Source organism: Ornithorhynchus anatinus, chromosome 2, assembly GCF_004115215.2.
Source record: "Ornithorhynchus anatinus isolate Pmale09 chromosome 2, mOrnAna1.pri.v4, whole genome shotgun sequence".
NCBI lineage: Eukaryota > Metazoa > Chordata > Mammalia > Monotremata > Ornithorhynchidae > Ornithorhynchus > Ornithorhynchus anatinus.
The window spans coordinates 45,247,166-45,269,160 of record NC_041729.1 but is presented as its reverse complement, the minus strand read 5'-3'; the positions used below and the strand labels follow the sequence as shown (position 1 = coordinate 45,269,160).

General features: G+C 43.2%; 1 protein-coding gene across 4 annotated transcripts in view; it reads right to left on the bottom strand.

Annotated features, from left to right (window-relative positions):
- The window catches only part of USP42 (ubiquitin specific peptidase 42), a 64,560-nt gene extending 42,565 nt beyond the window's left edge, over positions 1–21,995 (bottom strand). For 3 of the 4 annotated variants that reach the window (XR_003756764.1, XM_029057419.2, XM_029057422.2), the window contains exons 1-3: positions 21,284–21,995; positions 16,686–16,778; positions 1,736–1,853 (exon numbers count right to left, since the gene is read on the bottom strand). Coding sequence is in view for 2 of the 4 variants with exons in the window: in XM_029057419.2 (XP_028913252.1) it covers positions 1,736–1,765 (30 nt within the window). In the remaining 2 variants the exon portion in view is untranslated. The remainder of the gene's footprint in view (positions 1–1,735; positions 1,854–16,685; positions 16,779–21,283) is intronic. The other variant, XM_029057424.2, reaches the window with a different exon arrangement.

Sequence of the window (21,995 nt, the reverse complement as noted above, 5' to 3'; positions counted from 1 at the left end):
TCTCCCACTCCTCAAAAATCTCCAGTGGCTGCCCATTTATTGCCGCATAAAACAGAAACCCCTTATCACCTTCAAGGCACTCTATCAATTCTCTGTCCCCTGTAACTTTATCTCTGATCTCCTATTAGATCCCAGCCGATGTACTTACTTGGCTTCTCTAATGCCAAGCTCTACCTCAATCTCATCTGTCTCGACGCCGACCCTTTGCCCACATCCTCCCTCTGGCCTGGAATGTCCTTCCTCTTTATATCTGATAGACCACCACTTTCCCCACCTTCCACCTTCAAAGCCCGCCTAAAATTATATCCTCTCCGAGAGGCCTTCCTTGACTAAGCCCTCATTTCCTCACCGTATTTGCCTTCCCCTCTGGTTCGCCTATGCATTTGGCTCTGTAACCCTTCAACACTTTTACATTCACTCTACCACCCGCCCTACAGTATTTATGTACATAACCTTAGACTCTGCTATTTCCCCTTTCTGTAATTTATTTTAATGTCTGACTCCTCTAGTCTGTAAACTCCATGTGGACAGGGATCTTGCTTACCAATTTGATTGTGTTGTACTCTCCCAAGTACTTAGTAAAGAGCTCTGCCCACAGTAAGTCCTCAATAAACTGGCTGATTTTGCAGAACCTTTCCTTGCCTCTCTGCTGCTGCAGTAGATATTCTTAGGCCCAAATGATCACACTGGCTCCGCACATCATTTTCTAGGGAAGAACTGAAAGCAGAAGTCCAACTAGTTCTAATGAAAGGACAGTGAGTCCAACAGAAGTCTGCTAGCGGTAACCCCTCCTAAATCTTGTTTAGACATCCATGTATGTGTATAGCTAAGTATAGCCAATTAAACAGTAAATCATTTATTCTGATTACTGTACTTGTAAATATTGAGTTCGTCTTCTAGACTGTGAGCTAGCTCACTGTGGTTAGGGAATGTGTCTACCGCGTCTGTTATATCGTACTCTCCCAAGCACTTAGTACAGTGCACTGCACACAGTGAGCACTCGGTAAGTACAATTGATTGATTTTGTGTCTGTCTTCACCACCAGTGTAAGCTCACTGAGGTCAAAGAACATGTCTCAATCAATCGCTGATGCTGCTTAACTTCCGTTTCCACGACCACCATCACAGCACCCATCTTATTTAAAAAGAATTGTTTAAAAAAAACCAAACATTTTTTGCTGAAATATAGCCAAAGTCAGGGCAGATATTAACTTCCAGATGAAACGTACAACCTACGTTGAGTATTTGGCATAATTAAAAAATCCAGATCAATTAATTTTCCTATGCTTTTCCTAAGAACTGAATTTGTTAATAAGGGTGCATAGTGTTAAATTTGGCCCTATAGTTCAAATCTTGTGTCTTGGAATTTCCCTTTGAGAAAATTCCTTGACCCATGAACAATTTAGGTGCTCTGTTTAAACATTACACTACCAGTATCATCTCACATAGCCTAATGGCATAGGCTGGGGAATTAGGGGATCTGGGTTCTAGTCCTGGCTCTTCCACCTACCTGTTTATGACCTGGGGCAAGTCATTTAATTTCTCTCTGCCTCCATTTCCTCATCTGTAAAATGGGGATAAGATTCCTGCTCTCCACCCTCTTAGGCTGAGGGAAAGGAATGTGTCTGATCTGATTATCTTGAATCTACCCTGGCACTTAGCACGATGCTTGGCACATAGTAAATACTTGATAAAAACCATCATTATTAAATGTCTTAGCACTTTTTATCACTTACCTGGAATGACATAAAAGCAAAAGGAATCATGTTTGCCAAACTGAAGGGTGAGTATCAATATCCAAAGAAGTGTGATGTGATATTTTAGGAGTGTGGGGGCTGTCGTAGACACAGGAATCTGGATTATAAAATGGAAATATGGTATTAAAAACCAGCTTTGGATAATAAATTGAAGAGAAGCAGCGTGGCTCAATGGAAAGAGTCCGGGCTTGGGAGTCAGAGGTCATGGGTTCTAATCCCGGACCTGCCACTTGTCAGCTGTGTGACCTTGGGCAAGTCACTTAACTTCTCTGTGCCTGAGTTACCTCATTTGTAAAATGGGGATGAAGACTGTGAACCCCACGTGGGCCAACCTAATTCCCTTGTATCTACCCCAGTGCTTAGAACAGTGCTTGGCACATTGTAAGCGCTTAACAAATACCAGCATTATTATTATTATTATTAAATTGTTTGGAAAACTGAAGCTGGATAAACAGCTTCCTACAATATGAATCCTCCTCCCACACCCTGTTAGTACAAAAAAACAGCAACATATTTAGATCTCTGATGTCATTCCAGTTGTGTTTTTTATAAGACCTACAACAGATTTTAGAGTGGCGCATTCTCCACAATTTTTACTGGGACCACACTAAGAGATTATCTGGTAAATTCAGGCCTGAAGAAACCCTCTGGACTCAATTATACAGCTATTTCAGGGGGAACTTTACCAGGATAATTTTCTAGTGTAGACCACATTGCAGTACTACAAAACTATGAGAACAGTTTTCTTAATTTAAAATGGGTCCTCTAATGGCTTCTTTAAAATACGGATCTCTAAATATCATAAATTGAATGAGTGAATAAATGAATAAATGAATAAATTTCTGAGAATAAGGATCATGCTTTATACTCTGTGTTTTATTCCCAAGCTTATTCTGTGCAGAGTAGGGACTCAAAAAATGCTGTTGATCGATCAGTCGATCAATCAATAGTATTTATCAACCCCCACTGTGTGCACGATACTCTACTACGCACTTAGGAAAGGACAACTGAGGTAAATGACACAATTCCTGCCCACAAGGAGTTTACAGTGTAATGGGGGAAAGAAGAACAAAATACTTCACAGGTAAGAGGCAGGAGTGTATAAATGGTGGAGTATATGAATCAGTATTTACAAAAGTGTAACAGAAGGTGGGGAGTGCAAAAGTGCTAAGGTGGTGACTATTCACTGTAAACTCCTTGTAGGCAGGGAGCGTATCCACCCAGTGTGCTATAACGTACTCTTGTAAGAGCTTAGTATCATGCTCTCTGCACCCAGTAAGCGCTCCATAAATACTATTAATTGATTGATTGATTGGTGCAGAGTTGGTAGGATGTGACCTGAGGAGGGGAAAAATGGAGGAAAAGCCTTCTAGGGGAGGTGGGGTTTCAGAAAGGCTTTGATGATAAACAGTGGTGACCCTCCATATACATCCTTAGGAAGAGGAAAAAAGGAGAAACAGTATATCTGTTCTTCTGCTCTAAACAAAGTAAGCACTCAATAAATATCACTGATTGATTTACCTAATCAACTTCCCAAATACAATTTGAATCTTGATGAATAGGGTAGGGAGGAAGAAAAAGGAGAGTTCTAACTCTGTGGCTACAAACAACCCATCAAATCCTTAGTCAGTCATATTTATTGAGCACTTACTGTGCGCAGAGCACTGTAGTAGGCACTTGGGAGCGTACAATATTTATTGTTATATTGTTATAGTGTCATAACAATAGACAGACACATTCCCTGCCCCCAACGAGTTTACAGTCCAGAGGTTACCCAGATATGCAAATAATTTTAAGAATTTCTCCCAGGTCCCTGCATTCACACAGCCCTCAAGGCAGGGTTTCCTGGATAGTGTCTTGGAGCGATTTCCTCTAGACTGTAAGCCCTTGATGGGCAGGGAACTTGTATACTAACTCTGTTGTGTCATACTCTCCCCCACGTCTAGTACAGCATTCTGCCTTCGATAAATCCCAGTGATGGATCCATCAGCTCTATGGAGAGCGTTTGGAAGAGATGCTATCTTCATTGCTGCAGGTTCTTTCTTTGGGCTGTGAACGGAGGATTCGGGGGAACGTGTCAGAGTGAAGTACTATAAATTTAAAGCTACGCCTAGGCCGGACCCGGCCTGCGACAAGACCCTTCGGGGCTGGGCTTACGGGGGTGGTAGGGTGGGCTTTGAATGCCACCCCCTCCCCATGCTGCTTGTGTCCCACATTAAGGGGAAAGAAATGTGTGGCGTTACGTGTCCTGAAGTTGCTGCTTATGGGGTTTGGACGGCTTAAGTTGGGCCCCGAAAATCTGAGCCCCGCAGTGTTTTACTGGAAATGTTTTTATGTCCTGCGGATGCGGTCCTTTCGCGTGGGATGTCAAAAGCCCTCTGGCGGTCCGGGCAGAAAAATGCATTGAAGCAGCTGCTTTAATAAAACTACACTTTTAAGAACAGGGGGAAACGTTCACGGTTCAGAATATTTAAAATACTGTTCTGTAGTGTGTGGGTTCCCCACCATCTTCATCGGTTTCTACAACCCTTTACTGTTGCATATCTTTGTTCTCTCTCATATCTCGGCCTGTCTCTGCATGTCTCTGTATTCTGTGGGTGGGTGGGGTTGTGCCCCTTTGGAGCTGTTGGCATCGGTGGCACCGTTCCCTTGGTGCTTCCCTTTAGAGAAGCACGGTGGCTCAGTGGAAAGAGCAGGGGCTTGGGAGGCAAAGGTCATGGGTTTGAATCCCAGCTCTGCCACTTGTCAGCTGTGTGACTGTGGTGGGCAAGTCACTTAACTTCTCTGGGCCTCATTTACCTCATCTGTAAATTGGGGATTAAGACTGTGAGCCTCATGTGGGACAACCTGATTAGCCTGTACACCCCAGAGCTTAGAACAGTGCTCTGCATATAGTAAGCGCTTAACAAATACCAACCTTAGTATTATTATTATTGGTGTTATTAATTCATTCGATGGTATTTGTTGAGCGCTTACTAGGTGCAGAACACTGTAGTAGGCGCTTGAAATGTACAATTGAGCCACAGATAGAGACCATCCCTCCCCAGTGACGGGCTCACGGTCTAAACAGAGGATTTAGGCGGGATTTGGACGCTGCCGTATTATCTCCAACAGGGTTTCTTAAAGGGCATTTTTCTGTGGCTGCCTACCTGACCTCTACCACACAGTCATTCGCACATCTGTGGTCAAGTGTCCTTTCGTGCCATCATCCCGAGATCGTGGGTTTGGCTGACTATGGAATGCCTTCACTGCTATGTGAGACCGTTGCTTACGTTTCTAAAATTCAAGTTTGAGCGAATAGCTTTAGAATGTATATAAAAAATAAAATTTTAAAGGAGGATAATTTTTCGTGATTTCTTTTTTTTCAAAAAAGGTTACAGGGCCACGATTGGGTACATCTGTGCCTGTGGCAGCCTTGTATTTCTGTCCCCGATCTCCACTTGGTCTCACAGAAAAATGTAATTTAGACACAGATAGCCAATCATTCTTGCAGCCCCTCTGTTCCTGTCCTTCAACAAACTGAGCATGTCCCTGAAGGGGAATTGTGAATCGACTTTAGTATGGAGGAATGGGAAGATTATTAATAATAATGTTGGTATTTGTTAAGTGCTTACTATGTGCAGAGCACTGTCCTAAGTGCTGGGGTAGATACAGGGTAATCAGGTTGTCCCACATGAGGCTCACAGTCTTCATCCCCATTTTGCAGATGAGGTAACTGAAGCACAGAGAAGTTATTCAATAGTATTTATTTGCCCACAGTTACACAGCTGACAAGTGGCAGAGCCGGGATTCGAACCCATGATCATTACCATGTAGTTATTACTACAACTACCCCTAATAATAATAATAATAAGTGAACTTTACATTTCCATTTGCTAACGGATTACAGGTCATTAGCTGCTTTCTACCTTCTCTTTTCAGATATAAAGTGAATGGAAAAACCAGGAAGCTAAATTATACAGGCGACTGTTTAATCCAGGCAGGCTAAATAACAGAATTAATCCCCCCAGATTGGGTTAACACTCTTCCGAGGTGCTAACTGGGTATTTACTTGAAGTTAACAATTGCTAACAAATCACTGGTCATTTACTCACACTTTTGTTCAGTCATATTTCATTCACTTGAAATTATTCACTGAAGTCATTCATTCACTTCAATCACACTTCAACTTGCCTTCAATTAAACACCCCGAGCCATATCATACAAGGACGTGAGAAACGTTCATTCACCATCCTGGATGATGACGCCCACAGCTATTTCTTTTTTTTTATGGTATTTGTTGTACTTGGATCTGTGACCTTTGGACATTTGATATTTGCCTCACCCTCAACTCCACAGCACTTATGTACATATCTTTAAATTATATATTATCAATTACTTATTTATATTAATGTCTGTCGCCTCCTAGACTGTAAGCCCTTTAGGGGCAGGGAATGAGGGTGCTAATTCTGCTGTACTGTACTCTCCCAGGTGGTTACTATAGCCTGTGCATAGTAAGTGCTTAATAAATATCATTTCTTGATTAAGCACTTAGTATGTGCCAGGCACTGAGTTTGGACACAATCCATATCCCGTCTTAATCTCTAGTTTACAGATGAGGTAACTGAGGCACAGAGAAAATAAGTGACTTGCCCAAGATCCCACAGACCCGTGGCAGGGTTGGAACTAAAACCCAGGCCCTTTGACTTCCAGGCCCAGGGTCTTTCTACTAGGTACCACTGCTTCCCTAGCCCATGCTAGTTCTTGACTACATGCCCATTGGCCTGGGCTCCACACCATCTGCCTGCATGGGTCCTGACATGCTAAACCCCAACTTCAGCCCACCGCCAGGGTCGGACTATTCCAAAGTGCACTCTGATATGTGCTTGGGGACCCGTTCCATGACTGGCTCCATTTGCACTTTTTCAGAGTGACAGAATACAGAATAGAGAACAGAATAGCAACAATCCCTTATCAAAAGAAGTCTTTTTGTCCCATTTTCACTTAGACACACCCCTTAAATGCCACCACCTCCTCCTCCCTAGGTGAGAACCTACTGATAAACTCAGTGTGAATGTGAAGATAACTGTACACTCCATTCAATATTATTCAAGCACTGTGATAATCACTGGGGTAGACAAGTAGACATTCACAGATCTCCGCAGTTATTTGAAGGGCAAATAAGGAGCCATCCTCTCTGATTTAGATTCACAGTCTTAGCATGATCTGTTCCTTCTAGAATCGCTTGGCACAAAACAGGAGCTTAACAAATACCATTATTATTATTACAATCAAAATTAACTCAGCAGCTGTACGATTGGAAAAACTACCATTTAAAATAAACTAGCTCTAGGATTCTACCAATCTCTAACATCCAATTGCTATCATTTTACAGGAAACTCTCCCAATTTATGAGAATAATAAAGAAGTTTCTCATTGGTCCTTATAAATAATGTGGAGGGGAAAAACAAAACATCCTTACAAGGCACCTGGGCCAGATGATACTAAAATTTACATATACTCCATATGTGTTTCATTGGCCTTTGCCGATCCCACATTTATAGCAATGGAGCTAAACCTGCCAATAATGTATGTTGGGATAAAGAGGGAAAAGAGAGAAATTAGGCCCCGAGGACCCCTATTTTTAGGGAGATTATCTGCCCCCACTAATCAATGACACTCAGACTCCCTTTACCCCATTCTCCATAGACCTTCTGCCTAGCCACCTCCACCCACGTCAACTTCATGTCTAGCCACGTCCCCAGTCCAACTGTCTTCATCTTGAATCCACAATCCCCATCCACGTCCAATTTTTACCGTCAACCTTCACCTTACCTTTGCATTTAAATCCAACCAAATTCTTTACCTAGTAATCAGCTGTTCTTTGATGGCTGGACTGGCTTTGTTGGTTCTTCCTGCTGCAGCTCTAGCTCAACTGGCAGTAGCTGCTTATAGGTGGAGGTAAATCTAATTTCCCAGTTCCTCCATTAATGACCTTATGTTCACCGAACCACCCACTACTTGGGAGAAGAGTTCATACCTTTGGCCCTGATGACCCCACAAACTATTCTGTTAACAAAATTAAGCCCATCAGGCTGGAACTTCTCCAGAGGCCTCTTCCACCTCTCTTAGTGTACTGTTGGATATCTCTTGGGAGAGAGCTGGAAAGGGACTTAGAGTAAGGGAAAATGATCCAGGGTAGAGAAGGACAGTGGGAGTGAGGGGTGGGAATTTGGCACAATTTCTAAAAATCTTCTGACCACAGAACCACTCTGACCAAAGAACAAGATTCCCAAATTAGGATTGTTTCAATCTCATTTGTAAAGATTTTACTCAGTAAATCCTTTCCCACAAGCACCTGTATCATGAGAAACTCCTGAATGGTCTCAGCCAAGCTTATGTTTATGTCACTGAAGTTGAGTCTCCAAATATCAGAGAAACCAGATAATTTAGAAACTTGGAAGAAATCAGGCAGATGTCAAGAGATCTGGGTTCTAACCCGAGCTCTGCCACTTTTCTGAGGTGTAACTGTGGGTGAATTGTTAACTTCTTTGTGCCTGTTTCCTCATCTGTAAAATGGGTAATCAATTTCTCATCCCCCTTCCCATTAGACTGTGAATCCCATGTCAGACAGGAACGGTCTCCGATCTGATTATCTTGGATGAAATAATAATAATATAATAATAATGATGGTATTTTATTAAGCGCTTACTATGTGTCAAGTACCGTTCTAAGTGCTGGGGTAGATGCAAACTAATTGGGTTTGACACAGTCCCTGTCCCACGTAGGGCTCACAGTCTTAATCCCCATTTTACAGAAGAGGTAATGGAGGTTCAGAGAAGTTAGGCGACTTGCCCAAGGTCACGCAGCAGACACGTGGCGGTGCCGGGATTAGAACGCAGGTCCTTCTGACTCCCAGGCCCGTGCTCTACCCACTAGGCCATGCTGCTTCAACCCCAGTGCTTAGCATAGTGCTTAACAAATACTGCCACCATTACTATTACAGCAGCGTGGCTCAGTGGAAAGAGCATGGGCTTTGGAGTCAGGGCTCATGAGTTTGAATCCCAGCTCTGCCACTTGTCGGCTGTGTGACTGTGGGCAAGTCACTTAACTTCTCTGTGCCTCAGTTCCCTCATCTGTAAAATGGGGATTAAGACTGTGAGCCCCACGTGGGACAACCTGATTCCCCTATGTCTACCCCAGCGCTTAGAACAGTGCTTGGCACATAGTAAGCGCTTAACAAATACCAACATTATTACTATTATTATTATTATTACTTTCAAAAATGAGGGCTCTAGGACAGATTTGCATTTACCCATCACAGTGTGAGTTGCCCCAATCCCCTCTTCCCATTAATCTGAAACTTGCTAAAACCCCACTAACCATCCTCATAACGAATCTTCAGGTGTTCATTTCTAAGAATAAAAGTCAGTGCTGTTCACTTTTAAGAATAAAAGTCAGTGCCAGTGAGAGGGCACACTGCTGCTGCTGTGAGAAGAAACTCTTTTCACTGAGAAGAACAGCTGAACCCACTGGAGAGGAGAGTATCCTGGATGCCACAGAAACCCCCTTGGAGAATTTACATTCATTACCACGAATATTACCAAGATACATCTACTCTCACCATGGTTTGACCTTAGGTGGTGATAATTAAGCATTAGCGACAAGAGAGCATATTTACTCTAGCTTGCTCTCACAGAATGTTTAAAATATAATGTTGCTAATTGCTTTTACATTTTTATGCACTTTATCTTTCACGTACTCTAACTTTGTACTTTTACCCTTAGGTGATTATCACAAAGGGTACAGTTGTGTATATATCTAAATAATAACCATCAATTTTACTCTCCTTATATTACACCTCAACTCTTCCTTGAATGAAGATAAGATTAAAGGAGGGATGTGGATCACAGTCCTTGGAGTGGGAGCTCCTGAACCAAACTTTAGATTCCCAGTCCTGTGAAATAATGTCTCATGCCCTCAGTAGAAGATAGAATAAACTAATCCTATCAAGATTCTAGGATCTGATGTTCTCCTGGGGCTGATGAAGTGGTGCACCGAAACCAGAGGGACAGAATCAGTGAGATATCAATAGTGGTTTCTGTCACCCTGGAATGCAAGCCTTGATATTTATTTAGGGATAAGGCATTTTGCTTCTGTTTCTAATAATAATAATAATGTTGGTATTTGTTAATCGCTTACTATGTGCAGAGTACTGTTCTAAGCGCTGGGGTAGATACAGGGTAATCAGCTTGTCCCACGTGAGGCTCACAGTTAATCCCCATTTTACAGATAAGGTAACTGAGGCACAGAGAAGTTAAGTGACTTGCCCACAGTCACACAGCCGACAGGTGGCAGAGCCAGGAGTCAAACCCATGACCTCTGACTCCGAAGCCCAGGTTCTTTCCACTGAGCCATGCTGCTTCCCTATGTATGGGTACCCTGGTTCTTTCCACCCTAGAAATAATTCAAAAAAGTCAAATTTTACACACCTTGAGGGCAGGGGCTGGGTATTTCGTTTCTATCATACTCTCTGGAGCACTTAGAAAGGTATTTGGTATTTAGCAGGTATTCAATAACTACCATCGATTGATTGATTTGAAGATTATTTCCATGAAGGGTCACTCTACCTAAATCACAATTCTGACGGACTCAATTCTTTGTTCCAAAGAGGGGGGTGACCAGAATATTGTGGGGATGGAACCTAAATCTGCATATAAAATGCAGTTCTGCTGTTCACATAGCTGCTGGTATGCTCCCCGGAGAGCAATTTTTATGCCAGTTCTGAGGTAGCAAAACAAAGCTCATTGGATAGCAGCTGGGAAGCTATTTGCTCTTTCACTTGGGTATAAACCTGACCTAAGGAAACAATAAAAAGGGTGAGGGGGAAGGGATGATCAGGCCACTGTTTTATAAGCACAATGCTGTGTAAATGCAAACTGAGGTTCAAGAGTTCTGTTACTCATCCATTCCTCTCTGATCTGCCTTAGAATATATCTCTCCTTCCATCCCTACTCCATCTTCCCTGTCCGGCCCTATCATAAGGAAAGACAAACATCCTCTAATCCTGGAAGCTAGCCAGGAATCTCTTCGGACTCTCGGACATGTTCTTTAACTGACTGAAGAGAGCATTATCACGCATTGTGAATAATTCCTTTCTGTTCTGCAGAAGCTGAGCCCTGCAGCTTATTGGGGTTCCCTGTGGGCCTCCAAATGAGAGAGGAATCTGAAATTGAACCCGGATCTCCTTGCAAGGGAGTAAGAGAAAGATATTCTTAGCCCACGGAAGCTTGTATTGTTGATTGCAGGTGATACCGCCATGTAGCTATAGTCATTTTATAGAGCAGCAATCGATCCAATTATCTTCAATCTGCTAATTAATGTCCAAAAAATTAAAGGAATTTATTGTAAATGATTGGCCATGATGTTGTCCATTTATCTACTGTATCATGCAGCCTATTGATGGCTATCACGTTATTGAACATCAAGCGCATCATTAGAAAACGCAAAAAACTTTAACTGCAGTAAGAGAACGTTATTCAAAGCCTAAAACACGTTTTGTTTTCCTGACCGTGAATGCCACACATTTTTTTCTTCCTCTCTGTGATGGCCACTTGAGTCTTTCCACAAGGTACTTGAGGGAAGTCTACCCTTCAAGAAAAATGTAGAGTTAAAACTGGATAGAAGAAGAAGGTTTTCAGTGAACCTGCATGTAATAACACAGCTCCTTTCAGTAAGAGCTTCTTGCTGCTGCCATACGGCAGTGCAACAAAGAAGCATACAAAGGAGCATGCTCACAAAATTTCCATTTGAAATAGTCCCGGATAACTGTCCTTGGAAGAATGCGGGGAATGGATGATATCAGGGTGATTTTACTTTAATAAGAAGCACTGTTTAATTGTCAGCATTGACTTGGGGCTTGCCTGCTATTTACCACAATTTGTTTTTTTTTGTTGTCTTTTTTTTTTCCCAGACTTCAGGTGCCTGCCAAAGGGAAAACGGTGGTGATGCGGGAATGGTGTGGATGTACACTGTTACATGGCTAGCACAGGTAATAAGTGGTTGCCTGCTGCTTCTACTTCATGGATGGCCCCAAAACCTATGACCTCTGCGAGGAAACTACACTTTCAAAAACCACGATTTTTGATCTGGGTATGGCAGACGGTGCTCTGAAGATGGAAGATTTCAGATTTTAAAACTGCAGCAGTTTTCAAAGAGTAAAAATAACGCACAGCAGGTGGATGGTTGAAGACCAAAGACTTATGATCATGGATATGAAACTCCCTGGGGGAGACAAAAGGAAAGCGATCTCGCTATGTGTGAACATCAAGGCAAATAGAAATTGCCATTCTGATTCTATAATAATACTGTGGAAAGTCAGAATAAACCATTAGTTACAATGCTCAGCATGGGGAATGGAACAATCCATTTTCTAATTAGCAAATCCTCACTTTCCTACCTGCTGACTTCTCAAAATGACTGATTCCTAAGAAAACAAACAGCTCCACAGCTGCCTGAGAAGTTGGATAATACAGTAAGTTCGTTATGGGCAGGGAACGGGTCTGCTAATTCTGTTGTACTGTTACTTTCCCAACTACTCAGTATAGTATTCTGCACATAATAAGCTCTCAATAAATACCACTGATGGACTGATTGACTGATAATAGAGGTATCTGAGGAAAACCATGACCTTTCTCTTCCCAGATATGAAAACGTACTGTATACTTTATTCAGGAAGGGTTGTCCCCTGAAATGGTTGTAGAAAGGTTGGTTTCTAGGTTTTAGCATTTCTCCCTTTCATTTCTCAATATGTTAGTGGGCACTTGATTTTTGTTTCAAATTACTAAGTTGCTTGGGAGCAGAAACTCCAAGTCCAGTTTGCATAGGACCAATGAAATGATAGCCAATTAATAAAGGCAAATTTAATTCTCCCCCTGCACACACTTAGACACACATAGCTTCACCGCCAAAAGCATCATCTGAATGCCTGGTGCAGGGCTTCGCAAAATTCCCTTTCAGCCAGAGTTGGGTTCACTTATACGTTTTCCTACCAGAATTGGACCATTAAAAACACATGGGAAGTTTCATTTTTGAAAGTGTTTTTTGAAAAACCTTGACAGGGTCAGTGTTAGAGATTTGCACAGAGTCCACTTTCAACCAGAGTTACTTCTGACAGAGTGGAGAGGGGTTTATGGACCAAAATGGCTTTCTGGGCAGTAGTTCTGCTCCTTAAACCACCCCCAAATTATGAGCCTAAAGCTTTTTCCTTACATGGGTCCTGGCGCCAACTTTTCCTCATAATGTCAGTCCCTTGAGGATCAGTGGTTCAGATTAATTGCCCATTTTGCCTACGCCTCTAACCAGCTCTGAACCCTGAATTGTTCAGTGTTCACCAGGCTTCTTTCTCAACATTCACATCAGCTTTCCGAGCACATTTTTAAAAGCTGTGCAAACAATCTCTTCCAGAGAAACATATCCATCCATTTCTGGGAAATCTCATGTGCTCAGGTGTTTCAAGAATGCACAGAGAAACCTGTCAGAAGTTCATGCTACAATTTGGGGCCTATGCAGGGGTAATTTGGCTTCTGCGTGGATGTAGTTTGGGTGTCCCTCCTCAATGTTATAAGGAGATAACCATTTCTATTGTCAAATTTCTTATTTTCAATAATGAGTCAGTCTTATCTCAGCAATTCCTTTAGTACAATAACTCTTGGTACCCCGATTGCCAATCAGTTATTCAATTAATGCAAATTTACATAATTTGTATTTTAACATCTCATTACAAATGCATTACCATGTAATAACAGTACACGCCATTTAACATGTTAATAATTAACTATCCTGTCATAATTAACCTTTAAGAAGTCCCTACATACAGGCCGCCACCAAATCCTACTTCTTTCTTTAATATATCTTTAAAATGGAAATCTATTCCTTGGTCATCTTTCTTCTTGACCCCTTCAGCCTTTTATGTACTGGACTTCCTGTTTCTTACTTATTTTCCCATTGCCCATGAAAAGCACCTCGAAAAGGGTATCACTGCTCAAGCAAAAAACACCTTTGATGGGTAATTTTTCATGTCCAACTAACTTTTCTTATCCAACCATTTTTTTTTTAAATTTGTACCAGTCTTTCGGTGTCCCAACTGAAAGACATTAAACCTCAGAGTAGGGTAAAAACAGAAAACCTCTAAAGGCCAGGAGGGCTGGGAAAAAAAATTTCTTTGTATTTTTTTGTAGACCAAAAGCAGGGTACTCTGTGCACTAAATTATTTAGCCCTTGCTTCTGAATTTAATGACCTGAGCTAATTTCATAGCTTTCCAAACTGTGACAATATAAACCCACTTAGCCTGGCTGTCCCTCGGGTAAGGCCAATTGAGGCAATTGCTCTGCACCCTTTACCTTAGGGAGTGCCTCTCCTCCAGTGAAATTTATGCCACCATGGCATTGGCCATGGCAAGTGGCAGGGAGAGGAAAATAATGGACATATCAACATCATCAAAATCATCACCACCATCATCAAGCCATACCCAAATAAACTGCCCCTCCTCCCTATCCTGCCCCACAAAGCAGCAGCTCAACACAGTTCTTATTTCAAGAAAGGGTGGGAAGACAGGAACAGGGTGTCTGTTCAGGGCATCGGGGAGGGTGGAATTTAAGGATGGAACTTCAACACTTTAGCTCTTGGTATAGTGCTCTCTATACAGTAAGTGCTCAATAAGTATCACTGATTGATTGATTGATTGAGTAAATACCACTTCAGGGCTGAAACTTGCATCCTGTTAAGGATGTTCCTACTCCCTGAGCTAGGATGAAAATCATGGTCACTGTTTTTGCTCTCAGGGCAACATTCTTTTCCTCAAGCTGTGGCTTTCTTCAGCTCTTTGAAAATGGACAGCGTCGGCAGTTTGCTCTCCTGGCACCCTACTCTGGTGTAAAATCGATGCTTAGAATTCCTTAACTCCCATTCTCTCCTAGACCCCCTCCAATCTGGCTTCCGTCCCCTCCACTCTACCGAGACTGCTCTCTCTAAGGTCACCCATGACCTCCTTCTTGCCAAATCCAATGGCTCCTACTCCATTCTGATCCTCCTTGACCTCTCTGCTGCCTTTGACACTGTCGACCATCCCCTCCTCCTCCATACCTTATCTCACCTCGGCTTCACGGACTCTGTCCTCTCCTGGTTCTCCTCTTACCTCTCTGGCCGGTCATTCTCGGTCTCCTTCGCTGGAGCCTCCTCCTCCTCCCATCCTTTAACTGTTGGAGTTCCTCAAGGGTCAGTTCTCGGCCCTCTTCCGTTCTCCATTTACACTCACTCCCTCGGTGAACTCATTTGCTCTCACGGCTTTGACTACCATCTCTACGCAGATGACACGCAGATCTACATCTCCGCCCCTGTCCTCTCCCCCTCCCTTCGGGCTCGCATCTCCTCCCGCCTCCGGGACGTCTCCACCTGGATGTCGGCCCGCCACCTAAAACTCAACATGAGCGAGACTGAGCTCCTCATCTTCCCTCCCAAACCCGGTCCTCTCCCAGACTTCTCTATCACCGTCGATGGCACGACCATCCTTCCCGTCTCTCAGGCCCGCAATCTCGGTGTCATCCTCGACTCGTCTCTCTCGTTCACCCCACGCATCCTATCCATTACCGAGACCTGCCGGTTTCACCTCTACAATATCGCCAAGATCCGCCCTTTCCTCTCCACCCAAACGGCTACCTTACTGTTACGGGCTCTCGTTATATCCCGGCTAGACTACTGTGTCGGCCTTCTCTCTGACCTCCCTTCCTCCTCTCTCGCCCCGCTCCGGTCTATTCTTCACTCCACTGCCCGGCTCATCTTCCTGCAGAAATGATCTGGGCATGTCACTCCCCTTCTTAAACAACTCCAGTGGTTGCCTATCGACCTCCGCTCCAAACAAAAACTCCTCACTCTAGGCTTCGAGGCTCTCCATCACCTTGCCCCTTCCTACCTCTCCTCCCTTCTCTCTTTCTACCGCCCACCCCGCACGCTCCGCTCCTCTGCCGCCCACCTCCTCACCGTCCCTCGGTCTCGCCTATCCCGCCGTCGACCCCTGGGTCACGTCCTCCCGCGGTCCCGGAACGCCCTCCCTCCTCACCTCCGCCAAACTGATTCTCTTTCCCTCTTCAAAAAGGGAAATGAAAACGTACTGTATACTTTATTCTTCTCCCTCTACTCCCTCTGCCATCCCCCCTTTACCTCTCCGCAGCTTAACCCTCTTTTTCCCCTTTTCCCTCTGCTCCTCCACCTCTCCCTTCCCATCCCCACAGCACTGTACTCGTCCGCTCAACTGTATATATTTTCGTTATCCTATTTATCTTGTTAATGAATTGTACATCGCCTTGATTCTATTTAGTTGCCATTGTTTTTACGAGATGTTCTTCCCCTTGACTCTATTTATTGCCATTGTTCTTGTCTGTCCGTCTCCCCCGATTAGACTGTAAGCCCGTCAAACGGCAGGGACTGTCTCTATCTGTTGCTGACTTGTTCATCCCAAGCGCTTAGTACAGTGCTCTGCACATAGTAAGCGCTCAATAAATACTATTGAATGAATGAATGAATGAAAGTGTAAAAAGTCCCTCAGTTCCTGTCCATCATAGGTAGTTTATGTTTTCCTTGCCCTTACCTTGTTTTTTCTTCTTTAAGCCAGGCAGTGGCATTGAGCCATCGGTATGCAAATGACCATCTTTATGCCATTCGGTCAATTATTGTCTTTGTCACAGCTAGACTAGGTTTGGCAGGGCAATTTTGAAACACTATTCAGACTTTTCAGGTCAAACGGGTGCAAACACACGACTCCGACGGCACTCAAAAATACTGAAAACAGAGGTGCATTTGGAGACATATGCATCGCACCAGGAACACAGACTAACACGATGTCACCTGAGCACCATTTGGAGGCAGAATGGAGGTCTGGGTCTGTGGTCTCACCTTCTACAGTTTAAAGCCTCTGGACTTCCTCCCAGTTGCAACAATCTCCTTGTTGGTCTTCCTGTCTCCAATCTCTCTCTTCTTCAGCTTAACCTATAAATAATTGCTCAAAGTCAATTTTATAAAACATCAATTAGATTCCCAAATTCAGACCCACCCCTTTCTCTCCAACCAAACTGCCACCACCCTGGTTCAGATGCTCATTATATCCCAGCTCGACTACTACATCAGCCTCTTCCCTGATCTCTCTGTCCCCAGCCCACTCCTCTCCAGTTCAGACTTCACTCTACTGTCTCAATCATTTTTTCTAAAAAGTTGTTCTGAACACTTCTCTCCACTTCTCAAAAGCCTTCAGTGGCTTTCCATTCCTTTTCACAACAAGCAGAAACTCCTGGTCTTTGGCTGTCTCTTTAACTCATTCCCCCTCTTCTCCCTACAACTTATCTTACATTGTAACTTCTCCAAGCTAGCCTCTGGAGTCGACTTTCCTATGCCCAAACATTTTCCTATCATAGCATATCATATCATTGCTCATATCATTCTCCTCTGAAATGCTCTCCTCTCTCTTCTCTGCCCACCCGCCTCCTCTCTGTTCAAATTCTCTCAAAAAATATTCTCCATGCAATCTTCAATAAACCACGGTCATCTCACCCCCCACAAACCTCAGCAAATCAATCAACTGTATTTGAGCACTTGCTTTGTGCAGAGCACTGTAGTCTGATCTTGGGAGAGTACAATGTAACAGAGTTGGCAGACGTGTTCCCTGCCTAAAAGGAGCTTACATATCAGCTTTTGAGTAGTTATTTACTCAGTTGGGACTGTTATTTTTATTGATGCTTATATATTGAAGTGATGATTTCTCGTCTCCCAAAGTAGGATGAGGTTGGGCCAAATGGGTGGGGGCAGATAGGAGGATAGAAAAATGTGGGAGAAGCAGAGACTGTAAACTCATTATGAGCAGGGAGCATGTCTGCTAATTCTGTTGTACTCTCCTAAGTGCTTAGAACAGTGCTCTGAACACAGTAGCGCTCAGTAGATACTACTGAGCGATTGAGGGGGGAAATCAGTTAGGGAGAAAAGGATGAAGAGAGAAGGGGAAGGAGGAGAGGGCAGTGGTGATGATGACTGTGCTGTATGGGCCTGGAGCATAACCCGAGGAAACTCCTGAGAGAATTTAGTTCCACCTAGTTTCAGTGAGAAATTCTTGCTTAGCAAATTTTAAAATGCCATTTAGGTACTCGTGCATAGCGTTTATACACTCTTCAAATTGGAATGAAATCACGCTCGTTTATTTATGTCTCAGAGTTCACATTCAGTTCTTCTGTGGACTCATCAAACTGGAGTTAAAACACACTCATTTAAATGCCCGAGTTCACATTTAGATCTTCACCCATTTACTAATCACTGTGTAACAGCATATTTGAACAAATTTCCTCAATAATTGAAATCAGTTTTGAAATGAATAAACTAAATTTCCTGCCTCAGAAAACAAAGGTTTATCATGCCTCTAGTCTGAAAATGCCTTATATTTAGCTTACACATGACGGGTTGGAAGGAACCTTTTTTAACTGCTTTTGAATTCTCAGGGCTTGTATTATAAGTGGATAGGTCAACTGAATTGTTGTCTAGTGCTGCCAATTTGAAAAAGCCGCTGTTTCTGGGTGTTTTTTTAATGGTATTTGTTAAACACTTGCTATGTGCCAGGCACTGTGCTAAGCACTGGGGTAGATACAAACTAATCAGGTTGGACAGTCCACATCCCACATGGGGCTCACAGTCTTAACCCCATTTTAACAGAGGAGTTAAGTGATTTACATCAATACATCAATGGTATTTAGTGAGTGCTATGTGCAGAACACTGTACTAAATGCTTGAGAGAGTACAATACAACAGAGTACCAGATAGAATAATGGGAAATTGTTAGAATGAAGAACACCATTGAAATGTAAGAATAATGATATATTTACTGGATAAAATTCACATGAAATTCTATACTTCAACCATTCTGAAAAAGCATATAATTTCTGTCATTGACCTGTATCAATTTTCATTCCCTGTGTGAAGACAATTACAGGTCTTAGTAACGCGGTATGTTCTGACAACAAGGGGTAACGTTTTTGTTTGTACACTGTGACTGGAACTGTGGGTTCCACCTTGGCCTTTACAGACACATACACACACAATTTTCACCATAATAATAATAATAATAATGTTGGTATTTGTTAAGCGCTTACTATGTGACGAGCACTGTTCTAAGCGCCGGGGTAGACACAGGGGAATCAGGTTGTCCCACGTGGGGCTCACAGTCTTAATCCCCATTTTACAGATGAGGTAACTGAGGCACCGAGAAGTTAAGTGACTTGCCCAAAGTCACACAGCTGACAAGTGGTAGAGCCGGGGTTCGAACCCATGACCTCTGACTCCAAAGCCCGTGCTCTTTCCAGTGAGCCACGCTGCTTCACCATCAGTGATGCCCTTCAAATATAAAGGACAAATATATACAATTTTCTGGAATAAACTCACAATTGCTCCATACTGCCAGACCCTCACATCTCTTTAACCTTTAAGCCATGCTTCGGGTGACAAGGACCTCCACTTTGGGAAGGGTAATTCTAGTTTATATAGGTGACCAGAAGTTCTGCTCTAAACAAGATTGCCCCTGTTTTGTGATTCTGTCTTGCACCCTGAGAGGCAGCTGGAGAAGCCCAATAGAATCCCTCAGATTTGGAGGTTCGTTCATTCACTCATTCAATCGTATTTATTGAGCGCTTACTATGTGCAGAGCACTGCACTAAGGGCTTGAAATGTACAATTGGGCAACAGATAGAGACCATCCCTGCCCAACGACAGGCTCACAGTCTAAATAGGGGAGACAGACAACAAAACAAAACAAGTAGTCACGTGTAAATACCATCAAGATAAATAGAATCATATATACACATCATTAATGTAATAATATATACAAATATGCACAAGTGCTGTGGGGAGGGGAAGGGGGAAGAGCAGAGGGAGGGAGTCGGGGGAATGGGGAGGGGAGGAGGAGCAGAGGGAAAGGGAGGGCTCACTCTAGGAAGGCCTCCTGGAGGAGGTGAGCTCTCAGTAGGGCTTTGAAGAGGGGAGGAGAGTTAATTAGAGGTTGCAGTTGGGCTTGCAAAAGATTTGCTGCCAAAGCTGTCTTGTCCACCAGGGCTGGAATGTTTCCTTGGAGCTTTCAGTAAACTTGGACACTGAAATATCCTATCTTCCCACATCTGTTTATGACCATGAAGGCCAGTTTTGGTGGTGGCTAAAGTGCAGTCGCTACCAGCTCCTGGCCCTGCAGAATTGCTGCGGCCAGGGGACCGTGTGAGGAGTAGCCAGGAGTGGGCAAGCAACCCTGGCAAAAAAGCTGCGGCTGAGTGGGAGAGGGTAGGGGAGGTTGCCAGCTCTTTCCCACTTAAAGCCCTCCGGAAAATCTAATCACCTTACTGGAGAAGTAATTTCCCCTTTTAACCTTTCCCGCTTTCTTTCTCAGAATGCCAGCTTTCCTAAGAATGCTAAAAAGCTAAAGCAGGCTCTGGGAGCAAATTGAGCCTTCAATTCTCTTAGCTTTGTCTTGCACACTTCAATTTTGGTGGGAAAATTGTTCTCATATTTTGTTGTGGAACTCTGGATTTACCATTAAGGGAAAATTGACATGTTTGGGATTTTTTGCTGGATGATTCGCGACTCATGATTTTCTCTCCATTAAATCTGTACTGAAAACCTGAAATACAGGTAGTTCACAATTTAAGAAGTTGCCAATTAAGATGAATGGCAGCTAAATTACTAGATCCACACTTAGCTTTGGCTTTACAACCAGCAGCATGGGCTAGTGGTAAGAGCACGGGCTTCTGAGACTGAGGACGTGGGTTCTAATCCCGGCTCTGCCACTTGACTGCTGGGTGACCTTGGGAAGGTCACTTAACTTCCTGAAATTCCGAAGGTCACTTGAAGCAGCATGTTTCCGTGGCAAGAGCCCGGGCTTGGGAGTCAGAGGTCATGAGTTTGAATCCCCGCTCTGCCATGTCAGCTGTGTGACTGTGGGCAAGTCACTTAACTTCTCTGGGCCTTAATTCCTTCATCTGTAAAATGGGGATTAAGACTGTGAGCCTCACGTGGGACAACCTGATGACCCTGTATCTACCCCAGCACTTAGAACAGTGCTCGGCACATAGTAAGCGCTTAACAAATACCAACATTATTAACTTCTCTGTGCCTCGGTTAACTCATCTGTAAAATGGGGATTAAGACTGTGAGCCCCACATGGGACTATCTGATTACCTTGTATTTACTCCAGTGTTTAGAACAGTGCTTGGCACACAGTAAGTGCTTAAATACTATCATCATTATTATTATTATCAGTTTTAACCCTCCAACACTAGTTTCCTTTATGGCATGAGTTCCAGGAATGTGGGTGGTGTGGAGTAACCGGAGGCTCATGGTAACCATGGGAAAATAGGAAAGCAATTTCAAAAGACAGCTTTGTGGGGGAGGTGGGGGAAAGGAAGAAAAAGGTGGAAAATGTAAAGAGGGTAAGTAGGGGGAAAGAGTGGGAGAAGTCTGAAACAAGGGATTACCTGATTGCCATGTGGAGTCACCAGGAAGCTCGATATGTCCATTTCACTTCTGAAGTCAGTTATCTGATCTTGGAACCTCTCTGACTCCGTAAATTAATGTAGTTATAGTACCCCTCTATAACTGACTGAGTACACAATCTGGGCTAATTTTAGTGAAATTAGGAATCCAGAGTTGGTTCATGAACCAATTCCTCATTTTTTAACATAATTCCTTTAAGAATATTTGTTCCAATTTAAGTCATGGACTTCAAGGACCCAGTTGTGTCTCAAGGTCAAGTTCAGCCTATATAGGACTGGGGAAGGGGTGGAGGAATTAAAAAAAAAATTACTTTTGCAATTTTTCACTAGTCTTTGTTTTCAGTTTTCTTACTAGGTCTATTCTCTTTTTAATTGGTCCCTTTCCCAAGATACTTTGTAACTTTTAAAAAAATTATTTCGATACCATCTTTCTGTCACTGTTGAATTCTTTCTAGGAACTACAACTCTTCCCTTGAGTTCATTGGTAGTTTTTGCCTATGATTTGCTATTTAATTTTTAGAAATGTTTCCTTCTTTCTTCCTTTTGAAGGCCTTTTCGATTCCCCTCGATTGAGGATTAAATCTGGGGGCTCTTGTGCAGTCAGTTCGTTTGTTCCCGCTTCCCTCCTGTCTCACTCACTAATCTTTCATTTCATCTTCTCCTGCTGTGATCGATTTGTTGAGCGCTTACTATA